This window comes from Plectropomus leopardus, chromosome 8 (assembly GCF_008729295.1).
Source record: "Plectropomus leopardus isolate mb chromosome 8, YSFRI_Pleo_2.0, whole genome shotgun sequence".
NCBI classification, from domain to species: Eukaryota; Metazoa; Chordata; class Actinopteri; order Perciformes; family Serranidae; genus Plectropomus; species Plectropomus leopardus.
In genome coordinates this window covers 34,404,516-34,422,697 of record NC_056470.1, presented here as the reverse complement: position 1 = coordinate 34,422,697, position 18,182 = coordinate 34,404,516, and the positions used below count along the sequence as shown (strand labels likewise).

General features: G+C 39.4%; 1 protein-coding gene across 1 annotated transcript in view; it reads left to right on the top strand.

The window, feature by feature from the left end:
- The window catches only part of lama5 (laminin, alpha 5), a 114,213-nt gene that overhangs the window by 37,230 nt on the left and 58,801 nt on the right, over positions 1–18,182 (top strand). Inside the window, exons 3-7 of the mRNA XM_042491160.1 lie at positions 2,590–2,707; positions 5,454–5,572; positions 6,212–6,382; positions 7,466–7,563; positions 17,904–18,019. Of these exons, the coding sequence (XP_042347094.1) occupies positions 2,590–2,707; positions 5,454–5,572; positions 6,212–6,382; positions 7,466–7,563; positions 17,904–18,019 (622 nt within the window). The remainder of the gene's footprint in view (positions 1–2,589; positions 2,708–5,453; positions 5,573–6,211; positions 6,383–7,465; positions 7,564–17,903; positions 18,020–18,182) is intronic.

Below are 18,182 nucleotides of genomic sequence, written 5' to 3'. Positions count from 1 at the left end.
CAATCATCAAATTACAAGACAAAGAAAGCCTCCCCCCAAAAAGCTAATTTTCAACAAATCCCTGATGGTTTAAAAGCTTTGCTTTAAAAATAACCTGAAACGTCTCTCGCCTCACCGCTTCCTCCCTTTGGGTCAAATGTCACGTCGAACAAGTCACGTATGTAACACGTTCTCACCTGCAGCAGTCGTTGCTGAAAAGCATCTGTAGCTTTCGGATCCAGTAATTTAGTCATGCTTTTTAAACTTTTTTTATGCCTTTATTCAAGATTTGACAGGAAAAGAGAAGGAGAGAGAGAGAGATGGGGAACGGGACCCAAACCAGGCAGGTTGCACATCATGGTCTTCGATCTGAAGGCCTTTACACACCTGGAGTGTGATGATGAATAAACAATAAAAATACGAAACAGTCACCTGTGAAACTATTAAAACCTGCACAATGCAAATTTGCAACATCACCCAAAGCAGCACCCGTCGGTCTGTCCGAGGTCAACTGTGGTATTCAGCTACTGTGAACTGTTTTACCGAGCGTCCTTTCAGTCAAACGCTGCGAGTAAAATTTAGTTCCCTCTGGTGAACAGTTGCGTTGTGTTTATGTTTGCGGTTGTTTTTAGTTTAGTTTAGTTTGAACGGAGTGATAAAGTCTGCCGGATCTCTTATGTTGTTGTTGTATTATCTTCATAAGATTTAAGCTCAACATGACGCAGTTTATACCTTTGTTGATGCCTTTGTTGACGGCGCAAATGCTCAGAAAAAGCAGCCAATCATCTTCCAGAAAAAAAGTAAGAAGCTTTATTACTGCCTAATAGTGGCGTTCGAAATGAAAACAACTAATTAAAAACTTGCAAACTATTTGCACAAAAAGAAAAAAAAAAAACTCCCTCAATGTGTAAAAGACATCAGTCTAAGCTCCCAGGAACGGCGGCAGCTTTCAAAGGGGCCAAAACCGTTTAACTACAACGCTCACATCGGTCATGTGATGCCTTGTTGTTATTTTGGCTTCTTTTATGCATTAAGACAAATGAGCTCATAACCCAAGAGAGTCCACAATGTTAATAATTACAGTTTTATTGCAGATTTTCTATAAACTTTAAAATCAACACACAGAGGAGAAGTGAAAACTGGAAGTGATTGTGAGTACTTATTATATTATTATATTATGTTATTATGTGCGTCATCGTGTTATTTCAGTGCGTTCAGTTTCAACTGGGGAGCGATTTCAAGGTCCAAGAGACAAAACAGTGCAGCTGAGCTCGTCTGTCCCCACGAGAGCCGTTTGTCATCGCCGTCTAACCGGCGTCCAGGAAATGAACGAGGGATGACACGAGAAAGAGAAGAGGCTGCAACTGAGCGTGTGACGGAGGAGCATCTGGTGCTCATTACTGACAGGAGTCGGCATTTTGGTAATAACTCGTAACCGAACATGTAACACGACGGATCAGCGCACTGTGGCCGGTTTCTGACGTGACGTCTCTCAGGAGGGGAGACGTGTCACAGGTCGGCTGTTCAGGGCACTTCAGCACTCGACTGGTTTTATTACAAGCTGGCAGCTCGCTTTCCTTTTTACTACAACGGTCTTTGTCTTGTTTCACCCCTTGACATCCTTTTTCTCCCTTTTAATTTCCAGTTTCACCCGTTCTTTACCTGTGATTTATCCCCCTATCCTTTCCCATACCATCCTTTATCCTCCTTTGTTTCATGCCTTCTTATATATTACTTTCTTTACCCCTCTTTCTTTCCCTCTCGTCTTTTCATCTTTATGTTTCTTTAATTTTCTTTCCTACCATTTAATTTCCTCTCTTTTCTTTTAATTTCCTTTTAACTCTTTATACTGCCTTCATTTCCTTTCCTTTAGTTTCCATGATTTCCCTGTAGAATAGAGTACAAAGACTTTATTGTCATTGGAAAAGTACGACAAAATTTGAAACTGCTACTTTTGGAACAGTGCAAATATTAAAACTATAACCAAAGACACAAACCAATAAAATATGAGGCACACATACAACAGAGAAAAAAACAATGAATAAAGGACTAATATAAGAGAGCCAAAAACTACTGCGTCCAAGCACACCGCCATCTATCCTCTTTTTCCTCTGCAACCTTTTTGTTTCTTTTATCTCCTCTCTTATTTTCAAACATTACAACACAGTGATGACGTGCAATCTTTCTCTGGCTTTAAGACTGTTAAATAAGGAAAACAGTCGTTAGTTGCAGCTCTACATTAGCTTAAAAGTTGCACAAAACTTAAGCAATATTTTCGAAATGTCAATAAAACAGAGTTGCAAGAAGCATGGTGATGGATGTTCAAAACATTAGCGGGGTTTATTTTCTATTGCAGCCACCACACTAGCCGTCATTATTTCCAATACAGGACCACGTAGGCGTGTTGTGCGAGAGATAATGGAAAGGCGAGCTCCTTATACGTGGGAGCGGCCACGTATGAGGGATTTCTGGGAGCTGATAGTCCACGTATTTCCTCTTTTCCCCGTGCACCATCTTGCTGAGCAGAAATGATCAGACACAATCAAACAAAGTTAAATGTGTTTTTAATATGTGACTAATGTGAGTTTCTTCCTCTCCGTGTCTCTGCAGCTCTTCCATGTGGCCTACGTGCTGATTAAGTTTGCAAACTCTCCCCGTCCGGACCTCTGGGTTCTGGAGAGATCCATCGACTTTGGGCAGACCTACCAACCCTGGCAGTACTTCGCCTGTGAGTAGAAACACACACACACACACACACACGCATATATATTCACCTACACTCGCTTGCATACAGATGTTTGAGTCCAGATGTTTGGTTATTAGGAGCAAACTGAGTCAGATTCCATCAGCATCACTTCATGCTTTCCTAACCTCCCTCAGGGTTCGGCTCAATTCTCCCTCTAATCTCGGAGTTAAACAGCAGCCCCGGGGGGCAGGCGGCTGATTGGGGGGGGGTTCATTACATCATAGAGCTGCCAGCTGATTGGCTGTGGCAGCTGTCAGTCCAGGTGGGCTGCAGGGGAATTCCAGGCATGTCTGCCAACACGCTGCAGCTTGATGTTCACCTGAGTGGACGAGAAAGAGGCAGCGGGGGTTTGGGGTCTGCCTCATCTCTGTGTGTGTGTGTGTGTGTGTGTGTGTGTGTGTGTGTGTGTGTGTGTGTGTGTGTGTGTGTGTGTGTGTGTGTGTGAAATCTTTGTGAGAACATTTCTGCTGGTCCTCACCTTCAGATGGACCTTTTGAGGCCCGTTTGAGGGTTCAGATTTGGTTTTAAAAAGCTGTGTGACCCTTTGAAAACTGACCAAATGTGTGAGATTTTTTTTTAAAACATGAGGGAAAAGGCAATGACCAACTTTGCAAGAAATGTCCTACAAATTGCCAGTAATTTTACTTAAAAAGTAGTTTTTAAAAAAGATGGGAGGATTATTAGAGGATAATCCAAAAAAAGAGGAAATGTCCAGAAAACTGTCGTCATGTTATTATTATATTATAGTAATTATTATAGTATTAGTATAGTAGTTATTATTAGTATAGAATTATTATAGTACTTATATAGTATAGTATATTTATAATTATGTTACAGAAAAAGATATTAAAAAAATGTTTTTAAAAAAACTGTTGTTTTGTTTTTTTCTTCAGGTCTTTCTCTAGATAGTTATTGATTTTTGTTAACTTATTTATTTACTTATTTAATATATAATAATACTAATAATATTTAAAATTTTTGGTGGATTTTTGGGCCATGTCTTGTGAAGTTGCTTGTTGCCTTTTGAAAGAAACAAAACCTTTTTCCCCCACATAATGACCTGGCATTAATAAGCATTACTGAAAGCTGCTCCAGGTGTCTGAGGTGGCAGAGAAATGAAATTTTGACAGTTTGTCGGACATTAACTCTGAATTTTTTTCGAGATATAGTTTATGTTTAAACTGGCAGCTTGTTCTGGTGAATACATTACTGTCTGTCTGTTTAATGTTTCCAAACCAGATGAGGGAGCGAGCGAGTCCTCGTAGATCTTTAAATTCCCTTTACTCGAAAGTTAAAAGCAAAAACTCGGCTGCCCAAAAGCAGTCGTGACATTGACTGATTTCAGGTGGCTGTTTTTGATTGATGATGGCTGCAAGGAAAATGTTCAGGATTTCTGCAAGCCTGCTGTGCTTTGCAGCGTTTAGGAAATGATCTATATTCGGCTCCAAAGTTTAAATCGTCCCAGGTGGCCAAATGTTCTTGACCCAAAAGCTTCCTTGGGCCTCATCTACACGCACACAGGTATTTTTGAATACTTTTTCTTTGTGTTTCGTCCTTTTGACCACACGCAAACTGGAAAACTGATCTTTTATAAAACTGTGTCTTGGGTAAAGATTTAGACATTCTGTTTTTTCAGTGTTTCCTTACAGACATAAGAAACAGAGATTTTGTCTTGAAAGGTCAGATTTTGCACCTTTTTCTTCCTTGTGAGGCGTCACAAATGAGGTAACATTTTGTGATAGCAGTGGTAATCACCAGAGCCGCCCTCCCCTAATCACAATATTTAGGTCACAATACAATATAATATTTATTTTTTAATTGACAAAGTGAACATGTACAAAACATCAACCCATCTGTGCTCCAACTGAAGATTACATTTTCCAAACGTTCTTGAACCAGACGTCTGGCACGGCTGGTACTATTGAAAACTGACTTTGATGCTGCTGATTGTACCTAATTTTTAGCCCATGTATGCCTCCCCAAAATATAAAGCACATTCAGTCAGCCTTTATTAGTCAGAGCTATTTTACAAATGGCTCTCGTGTCAGATAACAGGCCGAATGTGCTGAATGTCAACCAGACTTCTCAGTTTGGCCGGCTTCTTGAGATAACCTTTCATCAACCTTTTAACCCTAAAAAATCCTCTCAAGAAAAGAAGTTTTGTTAAATTTGGTAGATTTCTGCTCCTGACCAGTTTGAATAAAGTCGCTGCTCTTTATAAAATCCCATGATAACTGTTTAAACAGTTAAACTCTTCTCTAATATGAGACACTGGTGTTAATCTGCAGTGTCTTCAGTCAGTCAATAGCACAGAGTGAATAAGTGTCGACCTCTCAGCTGTAAATCTCACAGCTATTTGACAGTTTTAGCTTGAACTGCTGCAGCTGTTAGCGGTATACACACACACACACACACACACACACACACACACACACACACATTAATAAGATCTTGGCATTATAAAGTCACCTCTCCCTCCTCTTATCTGTTGTTTTTTCGAGGCCTTTCGCTCGTCTTCTCTGTCGAGGACGAATTTAAGATAAACTGAAACTACTCCAGGAATGTGAGCTGTGTCTTCATGAAGAAACAGTGTGACTTAAACACGCTGAAGTCTCAAACTGTCACACACACTTTTTCATTATGTCTCAAAGTGATAGTCGTGGATTTGTGAAGCGTGGCTGTATGAGATAACACGTTTCTAAGTATTTTCACGTTTACGTGTGTGTAGCCTCCAAGAGAGACTGTATTGAGCGTTTTGGACAGAGGACGATTGAGAGGATCAACAATGATAACGACATCATCTGCACCACCGAGTACTCCCGTATCGTCCCTCTGGAAAACGGAGAGGTAAGTTTGTGTTTGTGGATGAAATACTTTAATTTCTTTAATGTCCAACCGCCCGCTCCAGCGTGCAGAAATGTGCTACAGCCCGCTCCAGTGCACTTTAATTTACCTGAAAATGGAGCTTTTAATTTTTAAATAATAATTGATATATATCATGATATATATCGATATCAACTGATATGAAAAAAAATGATCGTGATAAGACTTTTTTCCATATCGCCCTGCCCTAAGATGAGTAGTGAAAATTATCAGTAGATAAATCGGTAATGAAAATAATAATAATAATAACTTGCCATTAGCTGCGATTGAGGTCATTTTGTGTAATTGAGACCTGAAGATCTCTATTTCAAACAGTCACAAAGCCCTCCTTAAATTATGCATATAAATACAACATAGACTGAAAAAAGACACGTGCATGCAGAGCAATTATATACTACATGCTATCAAACAGTCCTGCAGTATTTTCATGCATCATAAACATATATGCTGTCAGTGCCATCATATTATGTTGTAAGTATCTTGTAGTTGATTTGGCTGATGTTTTTCCTTCTGACGTCTGCAGGACGTTCCCAGGCTGTAATGTTTGTTATATTTACACACCTGTTGGCGAGCTGATAATCCGTCTCTGTCCTCGCCTCCCAGGTCGTGGTGTCCTTGGTGAACGGTCGTCCCGGAGCCATGAACTTCTCCTACTCACCGGTGCTGAGGGACTTCACCAAGGCCACCAACATCCGGCTACGCTTCCTGAGAACCAACACGCTGCTGGGACACCTGATGGGCAAAGCGCTGCGTGACCCCACCGTCACCCGCAGGGTGAGACGATGCAATGAGAAATGAGAACAGAAGTTCCTCGTGAAAAATAAGAATAATACAATAACTTTATTTAAAGAGCATATATTTCACTCGCTTCACAATAAAAGTGAATAACAAGGTAAGACAATCATAAGTCGTGGTGATAAACAAGATATAAGAGTCAAAGTAAAAAGTACAGAGACCAGAAAAAACAGTAAAAATGAGAAATTTGATAAAGGAAATACAAGAGTTGCATTAATTAAAAGCCAGACTAAATAAACAGGTTTTTGTTTAAAAATGTTCACAGAGCCTGAATAAAACGTACTAACAGTTTGTAGTTTTAAACTTGCAGCGCAACTTCTGCAAATTAGTTGGGTCGAGTAGAGTCCTGACCATAGTCACATTTTTGTCGTTTTTAGGGGCCGGACAGGGAATCTTTAGGCCAACAATATATGTCAAATAGACGTATTATCCATCATCTGAACGCTGGGAACCTGAAGATGTGAAAAAATGGTTTCACATCAAAAACTCTTATCATTTGGAGATTTCTGTAAGAATAGCATTTTTCGGCAATTAGATGGCAAGCACTTCTGCTCTAAAAACTGCTCAGAAACCCATGTGTGGTCAATATACCCATGAAAACCAAACATAATCTGAATGGCCGAGGTCTCAAGTTAGTAGCTTTAAAATTTCATGAGGCTGTGATTTTCCCAGAGGTCACTATAGGTCATTTTATACAGTGAGGTCAAGTTTGTTTTTTTTTTTAAAAAAAGGTCTCACTACAATGCAGTTGCTGCCACGGAGACAAACATCATCACACATGAAAACAAATGAGTTCATTAAATCCACAAGAGTCTCAGCCTTCTACTCATACCCAATTAATGCATTTACAAGACTGTTTAAAGACCCCAGTATGCAGAAATATTCAAATATTACAGGTGAAAATGAGACATTCTGCTGCACGAGAAACACAGCATTGTAACTTAATAAACAAGAAATAAACGTCTCAAAATGTCAAACGATTCATTTATCTAAAACATTATGTACAACAACATTTTGGTTGTGTTGTTCATGTTGTGCGTTTTTATTTTTTTTATTTTACAGTATTACTACAGTATCAAAGACATCAGTATCGGAGGACGCTGTGTGTGTAACGGACACGCCGAGGCATGCAACGCCAAAGATCCCAACGACCCTTACAAGTAAGAGACGAGTCGATGATCAATGATCGAGACTCTCTGATTGATCGACGAGTCGATCAATCAGAGAGTCAGACTGCACTGCCATGACTCACAGACGTGTGACACACCAACATTGTTTTGACTGGGGTTTGGGTTTTTTTATAGTGTGTGTGTGTGTGTGTCTGTCTGTCTGTCTGTCTGTCTGTATGCGTTTGATTGCGTCCTCGATAAAGATGAGAGGACATCTTGGTAAACACAGCGGGTTATGAAAATGATTTATCTCATTACAGTGACTCAGACATCTGTGCCAACAAACATCCACATGCTGTACACACTCACACACACTTAAACACACTCAACGCTGCAATACGCACATTACAAACTTCATATCCCCGAGCTATGTCTCTGAGCCGAAGCAGAAGGGTTTCAATTATTCTTGGCTGTGGTTTCGCTGTCTGTCTTCATCAAACCAGCTCACCTGTGATGCAAATGAGATGCCAGGTTTGTTCTAACGCATGAGCCCGCTGAGAAAACAAAGGAGGAGAGGAACTGAAAAAATGGAGCACGTGAAATGAAGAAGCAGTAATCTGCAACATCCCAAGATTTAACAAAGACGCAGTTTCAAATCAGATTGATGCCACTGGTGTCAAATGAAGCAGAAAACAATAAGTCAAGTCAAACCAAATGACGGCTCGAGTCCCGGCTTGACTTGCAAAATTAATTAAAGTATCTCCTGTCAGTGGAAATGTTTTATTGAATAAGATAAAAGCCAGTATCAGTATCTGTACATTCATTCATATTCATTGACTTTCATATTTCTGCCTGCACAGATTCAAAGTCTCAGACTGATTCGTTTAGGAAATATTCAGAGAAAGAAGTGAGGAACACCCAGGGATCTTAACAAAGTAAAAAGACCAAATGGATGAAAGCTGACTCCTTAATACTCCAGTAATTACAGGACGTTTTTGACAAAAGGCATGTGATTGGATTAGCTCGGTCCATAAGCCTGCAGATATTGCAGTAATATGTAATCATGCATCTTCACGCCGTCAATAGCTCAGGCTGGGCGCATTATGTTTTTTGGGGTTGTCCGTCAACTTAACCCGTTCTGCAGACGTGATATTTTAGAATTGCTGCAAGAGAATCTTTTCATGTTTGGCAAAATCATCTGCTTGGACTTTTACATAAAATGATTAGATTTGGGTGAACAAACATCAACGTTGCGGGAATTTCTTTAAATTTTCAAAAGACAAAAAAATAGCTTGCATGCTGCAGGGCTCCAGCTCTCACTTATTTAATGCACCAAAGTAGTGGTGACGTTTCGAGCAGCACAGCTCTTCATCAGACTAGACGGACAAAGCGAGACACCGTTTTAAATACGTTTCTGAAAAATCATGTGACCAAACACGTAAACAATATGTTTCAAAATACACGTCTATAGAAAAATACATACCAATAAATGAAAACATAATCACACACACAAAATACGTGTTAATATATGTAAAAATATTTTTATTGTGATAAAAAACTATATACAAGGGAACAATTTTGAATGTGTACTTATACTGAAGGTACAAAGGACCAGGTACTCTACGAATGAAATACGAAATTCTGTAAAAGCCGGTTGTGCAAAGGCAGGCAAATGAAAACGCAAGGCCAATAAATGGCGAAGAAGTACGATGGGATGTGGGGTTTTTTTTTATCTCCGCGTGTTTGTGCAGTTTCATGAGAGTGAAACATCTGGAGGTGGAGAGGAAGACATTTACTCTGATTACAACTTCCAGACAGATCAACTCCCCGTCCCTTATTTAGTTTTTATTGTTGAAGCAGAAAAACAGATAAGTGTAGGTGTCTGCTGAGAGGTGGAAGTGGGCAGTGTGTGATTAATCTAATAATGTGTGTGTGTGTGTGTGTGTGTGTGTGTGTGTGTCTGCAGGCTGTGGGGGATTCTACAATAAGCCATCATTACTGTCAGATTCACCATGATTCATTGACACAAACACATACATATACACCTATAAATATTTGTCTGTCTCTCTTGTTTTAATGTGCTTGTACACACACTGTATACACACACACACACACACACACACACACACACACACACACACTTTTACTGTATGCCACTGATTTCTCTCTCTTTTACACACACACAGATGTAGATGATCTCATGCATTCACACACACACACACACACACACACACACACTCTTGTAGAGACTTGTCGAAGGTATCTGGACACAGTCTCTTGTAAAGCCGGTGATGTAGCTTTTTCCTTGTTGTTGCACATGAGGGATTTGGGAATTTGGGAGGGATTTTAGAGGGAGGTGAGGGAGACTGTGGGAGGGGAGGTGGGGTTGTCACATATTTGATGCACAGTGGAGGTGAGTGTGCTGCTGCTGCCGGGAGGCGTTGACACTGTGACCCGACATTTAGCGGGAGAAGGCAGTGATTTATTGGACAGTAGATACAGAGAGAGACAGGAGGCTCTATTTTACTTTATGGTCCTGCTCTAAATCAGCGGTTGCTAATCTGACGGCACGATCTCCCCAAAGAGTTGTAAATCAATATGTAAGACTGAAAGAAAAAGAAAATAATTTGTCTCAAGATTTTATGTACGTTTGTAAAAAAACAAAACAAAAATATTTGTCAGTTGTGTTTTTTGTCATCCTTGTTTTAAACCTGCTGCTTTTCAGAACAGTAAACTACAAAGCTGATTTAGCGAGTCATTGCTGTTTCCAACAGCTTTTAAAGGCACCAAACGTGGGCGTTTTGTAGCAACCTGCAGCAATCCCGTTAACACCTGGATATACATCGGTTTTCTCGTACTGTGTTTATTTAAACCTCTGAAACTTGAGAAAATTGGTTTGAATTCTCTTCAAAACATGGGAGAAAACAATGAGCAACTTGGCAAGAAATGTACTGCTGAGGGGATTATTAGATAGATATGATCAGAAAATACAGAAAAATGCCCAGAAAACTACATTTATTACTCTCTTAATGATATATTTAAGATTATATTACAAAAAGAAACGTGTTCTTATTTTCATGTACACTTTTTACTATTATCTTGATCATTTTTGAGCCATTTCTTGTTTGATTGCTCGTTGCCCCTGTGCTTTTGGAAAAAAATTATCTGAAAGATATCAAGAGTTTACTCAAGTTTCAAAGGGTTTTTTTGTGTTTCTGCGTTAAGTTTATCACTCTCGGGATGGATGGACTTTATATTTACTCCAGCAGTGCTCCTAATGAGCCGTTTGACTCCAAAAGTAGAGATCTGTTTGTGGCGGCTGGTGTTTTAACTGTGGTGGGTAACCATGAATAAATGAAAGTGTGGGAAACCCTGGATTAATGTTGGGTCACTAAAATGACAAATCTTTTACAATATATAATTACATATTAGAAATCTACATAATCAGCCCAAAATAGGTCACGCCTTTGCTGCTGAAATACTGTCGTGATGTGTTTCTGTGGAGAAACCGAGACTTTGAGATCTGCTGTTACTCTACAAGCAGCAATAATTCTCCGAAAGTCATCTCTGTGTTTGAGTCTATAGCTTTTTGACGCTGAGCAGAGCCAAGTTCAGCCTCACACACTCTGTCAGGTGTGTGTGTGTTTAAAGTAAAGCTGTGGAAATTTAAGTTAACCTCCTGTCCTGTGCGTGTCTGTCAGTGTTTGTTGCAGACAGATATATGTGCTGTGTGTGTTTGATGGGTGTTTGTAATATTTCTGTAGGGCCCCGATAGTTACTGTAAGAGGACGTGTGTATACTTTCACGCATCTGCTCACGCACCTCCTCACACGCTTGTGCAGGAGACGTATGACGTATTTTCAGCTGAAAGCAGACTCGCATCATAAAAAGAGATATTTGCATTTTAATGAAAAAAATTCATACTATTCCAGGTGTTGTAGGAGTCTTGTTTTTTTTTGTTAAAACCACCAAACTGATACTGACGTGTGAAAACAAATTGCAAGAAGATATGATATATGTTGTCTTCCACAACATAATTATGTGTAATTGAAGGTGCTTTAATAACTCTACTTTTATAGTTCACATTTCATACAGTATGTGAGCTTTTATCTCTTTCTGGCAGATATATATTTACACCACAGCGAGTGTTTATACTGCCGTCATAAGTTATGGCAGTTTAACAGAGACAGTCTGATGTTTATTACAGTCTGAATATACAAAACTCCCAAACAAGTCCCAGCCTCACTCCCTTTATGCAGGATTAGAGGGATTTGGGAAGGTTATGGTAATAAAGCACATTGATACTCATCTCCTGAAAATGAATCAGAGCCCCATCATAATCCACTGAAGCTTTGTTTACTGTATGTTTTTGTGAAGGTGAGGGATTTTGGGACGGAGTTTGTTCTCTGTACAGCGAACGTGTGTTTATATTATAGATGTTAATAAATGTGGAGGTTTAACTGTAATGTAATCAGAGGTTTTAAATTCTGTTCAGCACGGCCTCCATTTATTGTAAGAGCTGAAGTGTCATCCCTTATGGAGTACTCTGATGACAGAGAGGAAGGCTAATGTACTGTAAGAAATGTGAGCTATGAAAGTAGAGTCATTAACCCTTTGAGACCGTAGAAAATTGACTGTTTTTTTTAAAGCATGGGAAGAAGGCAATGAGCATCAATAGAAGAAATGATTAAAAAGTTAGCGAGAAATTAGTTTTCAAAAAGTGCAAAAAATAACCTGAAATGTTGTTAAACAAAATAAAAATAAATACATATATACATAAAAAAAATGTAAATATATATATAGAAAATAAAAAACAGATCCGGAAAAGGTGCTTAAAAATGATAATAATACATATGCAACAAAATGTTAAATGATAAAGATATCAAACCGTTTTGTTTAAGAGTTCGAAGGGTTAAATACTCGTGAAAGGAGTCTGAACGCAGCACAACAACAGTGATGTTGCTTCGGGTTTCAAAGGGTTAAAGCACCCTGGTTTGTTTTATCGTAGGTTCAGTTACATATAATTAGGTTGTGGAAGGCAACATATTTCAACTTGATCTTATAATTTGTTTTCACACTTAAGTATCAGTTTGGTGGTTTTAACATAAAACAACAAGACTCCGACAAAACCTGGAATCATTTAAAATTAATTTTAATAAACTTTACATCATCTAAACTGTCACAGTATGTATTTGTTTGTTTAAATGTGTATGATGCTGAGAAGAAATCATTTCCCCGCGAAAAATTAGATTAAAGTTGGCTGAAAACAAACTTTAACTCAAGCAAAGAATAATTTAGTAAAACACACTTGATGCGTCACTATGCAGATGTGCAGACGTCATGCTGGATCGTATTGATTCCAGCTGGCTTTTATTTATTTTACTTTTTTATTTACTTTATTCTGTGTGTCCACATAGTTTGTTCTGTTCGGTTACATTTGGTTTCACTTTGCCTGCTTCAAATCCAGTTCAGGATCAGAGCTCCGAGAGGTGAGGCTGCGTCTGGGTTAACCATTAGCACAGCTGTGTGTGTGTGTGTGTGTGTGTGTGTGTGTGTGTGCGTGTGTGCTTAGTTTGTGTGTGTGTGTGTGTGTGTGTGTGTGTGTGTGTGTGTGTGTGTGTGTGTGTGTATTTGTAGTTCTAAAGAAAATAACCCTTTCCTTTGGGTGTCGAGTTAATAACAATGCATAAAGAGGAAGGAACTGTGGAGGAAGATGAATTGTGTTCTTAAGGTTTTGTAATTCCTTTGTGAGTTTAGTTAATAAATTCTATTAAAGTGAATTCCTGTGCTGATTTAGGTTGTTTGAGAGGGTGGAGAGGAGTCTCCTAACAGCACATTAAATGCCGCTCTACGTGATTCAGAATCACGGTCCGATTTGGTGCCATGCTGAGAATTGATCACTTCCCCACTAACAAAAACAAACTGATTTTGTTTTTAGATGATGTCAAACTTTAAACTCCGCCTACCCAGAGTTTCCCCCCCGGAGTCAGTTGGTAAAGATGGAAACTCGACTTTTATTACTTCTGTCACTGGAGGTTGTTCTCATCACCCTGATGTTTGATCAAGTGATCGTTTTTATGATGAGTTTATAATTTACTTTGTTATCCAATTCTACAAAAAGGAGATTTTTCCGCCATGATTGACAGCTGTGACAGCCAGTCCCTGTGCTCGCGTTCAACAGAGCGGCTTGCGATTAGTCAAACGGGTGTTTTTGCGGGAACGCCCCCACTGCAGAGATCGCTACAGCGCAGAGTCCGGCTCTTAATGACCAGCACAAGATGGTAGCAGCTGCATCTGAGCCAGCTGTATGTTTCAATAGTAGACCAGAACGGACAAACCAAACATTATTATCAATAATAATAATAATAATAATAATAATAATAATAATGATAGATAGGACTTATATGGGGCTTTTCTAGGTACGAGAAGACGCTGTGTTGATCGTACGTCATACAGAGAGCAAAATTATCACACAGATACAATTATTATCATATGACTGGCAGCACTGACGCGCAGTGATTTAGATTAGCTGAGAAAACAATAGAAACTGCAAAAGAGATACAGACAGTAAAATGTATAAACGCAGAGATTAAGAGGGACATGTGAGCGGAAAGCAAAGAGGTTAATAGACGTGGACATTTCTTCATGTTTCCCGTCCGGAGAGTTCCCAAAAATTTCAGATCCAGCTGTTTGTCTTCACCAAAGAATAGACGGAGCTTCAGGAGAGACAGTGTTTAATTTTGGGGTATTTCACACATAACAGAATGATTAACCTTGATGAAAAAGTAATCACTGAGACGCAGAGTCCCTCAGTGTTTGAAGTCTCTTCAAACACGATCTCTTCGTAACTGGCATTCAAAGAATTATAGCTGTGATATTGCCCTGCATATAAATATGTGATTCGGGGGGATTTTGGTATTTTAAACAGTCGAGGTTGTGGATTGATATCCTGTTGCAAAGGGGTTTATAATTATATCAAGTTCCAAGTAATCTCCAAACATTCAGAATATGTCCCGTGAGCGTATTTGTTTCGTGCAGGTGTTTGAATGATGGGAACTCGGCGTGAGGAATTCAAATAAATCCCTCCAGACCTCATCAGGGTTTTGGAGATGCTCCGTCTGGTTTGTGTCAGAGCGAAGGAATGTAGATCCGAAAATTTCCATCAGTGCGGGACTTTGTATAATGTCGCTGTATCCAGCAGGTGTGTTATAGACGACAGCAGGTCTGCTGAGTGGAGGTCTGCGTTTAAAGGTTTGACCTGCTGATATGATCACGACTGAGAGAAACTCGACAATTCGCAGAGGCCACGAAACACAGACTGCGTAATGACGGAGCGCGTCCTGTCTCATACCTGAAGAACTGACGCAAATATGTCAAAACTGTCTGATTCACTGTTAAGCGTCTGCAGGTTTAAAGGTCCCATATTATGCTCAATGTCTGGTTCATAATTGTATTTTGGGTTTCTTCTAGAACAGTGATGCTCAACTTATGACCCAAATCTGGCCCCTGATGGCTGCCCCCGCAACTATTTTCTAATTCACAATAAAAACAAAGTGATTCACAGTATACAAAAGGTGTATAAAAAACATAAAAAAGAGCTTGTTTATTTAAAAAAACAAAAAAAAAATAAGAACGTTCCAGATGAGGATCCCCCACACCCAACAGATGTTCTAGCTAAGCCTCTGAAAATCCTAGAGACGTCCTAAAATCCTAAAAATTTCCTAAAATCCTAGAAATGTCTTAAAATTTTATAAATGTACTAAAATCCTACAAATGTCCTGAAATCCTAAAAAGTCCTTAAATCTTATAAACGTCTTTGAATCCTAGACATGTCCTGTAACACTTGAAACATCCTAAAATCCTAGAAATGCCCCAAATTCCTAGAAAAATGTTCGGAGCTGCTACGTCTGGCCCCTGTCCTCCTGTTTTGCTCAAGTGCCCCCCATGTCTAAGAAAGTCTAGTTTTTCTGATCTAGAAGATTTTTACATGTTTTTATATTAAAATATCTCTAATTTTCTTCATACCATCTTGATAGAAATTTGACCACAATTTTGCCTGATTGTCTGCAGTTTGATCACTTCCGTGGTCTAAAGTGAAGTTTGTACCAGGAACGAAATAAAAGCGGCCTCAGCTGCAGAACAGATGGACAACTTTCTACGTGTAAAATTGACTCTGCTTCGCTCAGGAAGCTGCCGGTCCGCTGCTAACGATCGAAAACCAGGAAGTAGTGAATTTGGGTGGAAACCGTCCATTGAAAGTCATTTCCTAAAACGCTGAGCAGAGCCGATCGCCGTGCACGGTGGAAAAAAACAGTAGGATGGAGAGAGCGGGAGAGGGAGGGCGAGCGAGCTGAGGGATGCATGAGTGAGTGTGTGAATTAAAGGGTGTGTGTGAGGGAGCCCGAGTGAATGGATCTGATAGTAAAGGTGAAAGCTGGAAACACAATCAGCCCGTCGAAACACAAAACACAGACACGTTATCAGCACCGACCAGAGCGCACGACACACCTCCCACTGCAGCAGTTTACACACTAAAAATACCTCTCAAATAGAGTTTTGTTTTATCATACTGTGAGTTATTCACATGTTTGCGCCCTCAATGATTGCACATGGCGATATCAATCAAAATCTGAAATCAAGTTTATTTATAGAGCTCATTTTAAAGCAGCAGCAGTCAATCAAAATGCAGTGCAAATTAAACAAAGGGCGCAAAAATAGAAAATGTTTAATCCTTAGGGACTTTTTATAATGTTGTCTGTGTTCATGCATATGGCATAACTTTTGTCCAGATTGTGTATTTGAGTGTAATCAGTGAATTTGCAGCTCAGCTCCTACAATCAGTCTAAAATACACTGTGGAAACTAAATAGTTACATTCAGACTGTTCAGGTCAAAAAATGCTCCATTGAAACCCATTCAAACTGACATTTTTGATCCCACAGCCATCAGAGCAGAAAAACAGGACTTGTTTTATTTCCTGGAGCATTCTGGGCTTTTGACTCTGAATTTGTTATTTTTTTTACTTTACACCTGGTGTGTTTTTTTCCTGTATTTGGCATTAAAATAAAATAACAAAAGATAACCCAGTAAAATATCCTAAGATAACAATACACAAAAGGATAAAGCGGTAAATTATGATAAAATGATATAATAAAACACTAAAAGATAAATCGGTAAAATACGATAAAATCAGATAGTAACATGCTAAGCGATAATTCTAAAACTAAAATAGAATAAGATAATATATAAATCAATAAAACAGACTAAGGATTGAATAAAATTCCATTAAAAGCCAAATTTGTTTTTAAAAATATTAACATTACGTGCTGCTTAAGCGCAGTTTAAGCGTAGATTCAACCAAAATGTTTGAAAATATGGCTGTATTACATGCCCCACAGGGTATGGTGGCATTTCGCAGTTCACGTGAGTATCTGACGGAGTAGAATAAAAGTTATTAAATGATTTACACTATATTGATAAGGGTATCATTTTAATGGTGCTGGTATTGTATTGCATTTTCCTACAACATGTGAAATTAGGGGGGAATTTTAAGGACTGTGACTGATGAGAACAGAGGTGAGTCATCGGCAAAAGTGAGAAAAATAGAGAACAAAGAGGATCTTTACTTTCAGCTGCAGTCTGTCATCTTTAGGTATTTGTTTTAGAAAGTCCTAGTTGAAGGAATCAAACTGAAACCACAGGAATAAATTAGCTTGGTGATTTTCTTGGATTAGTTTCCTTCCCTTTGATCACGCTTCTCTCTCCCGTGACTCCAGTCCTCGGTGTTTGTCTCTCTCTGACCGGCTAAGAGGACTCGGAGAGACGAGAGAATGGCGCTAAGAGGGTTTTTCCTCTCTCCCCGCTGTGTTTTGGCCACACTCTGCAGGCCGCAGGTTTACTCTCTAATCCGATTAAAAACGCCGGGGTGAAGCAGTCAGACGCTGTCGATGAAGGAGAAAGATTAACTCTTTCATTGTTTGGGGGGGTCCATTTCCACTTTTTTGTCCCTTTTGATTGTCTGTCACCCTGTTTTCTTTCTTTCTTTCTTTCTCTCTTTCTTTCTTTTTTCTTTCTTTTTCTTTCTGTCTTTTAAAGTGACAGTAGCAGCAGAGGAATGTGAACTTTTGAGAGAAGTTCAAATGATGTTTTACCCAAAACACAATGGGGGCTGAGATAGGCATATACTGTTGCAGCATGTTTCAGCCTTGTGTGTGTGTGTGTGTGTGTGTGTGTGTGTGTGTGTGTGTGTGTGTGTGTGTGTGTGTGTGTGTGTGTGTGTGTCACAGTGTAAAAGTCTCACACTGAGAGGTGATGTCAAAAATCAAAATCTGTTGTTTTCTTTACTCATCCAGTTGTTGTTGTTGTTGTTGTTGTTGTTGTTGTTGTTTACAGGTTACAGTGCGACTGTCAGCACAACACCTGCGGCGTGTCTTGTGACCAGTGTTGCCCCGGATACAACCAGTTACCATGGAAACCTGCCACGACCTACAGCGCCAACGAGTGTGAACGTGAGTAGCAGATCTGACTCTGTGCACTGATGCAGACAAACACACTCTAGTTAAAGTGGAAGAACTCGTGCTCAGTCGCACACACACACACGCACGCGCACACACACACACACACACACACACACACACACACAGTCAGTGTAATCAGTGATCCCTGCAGAGG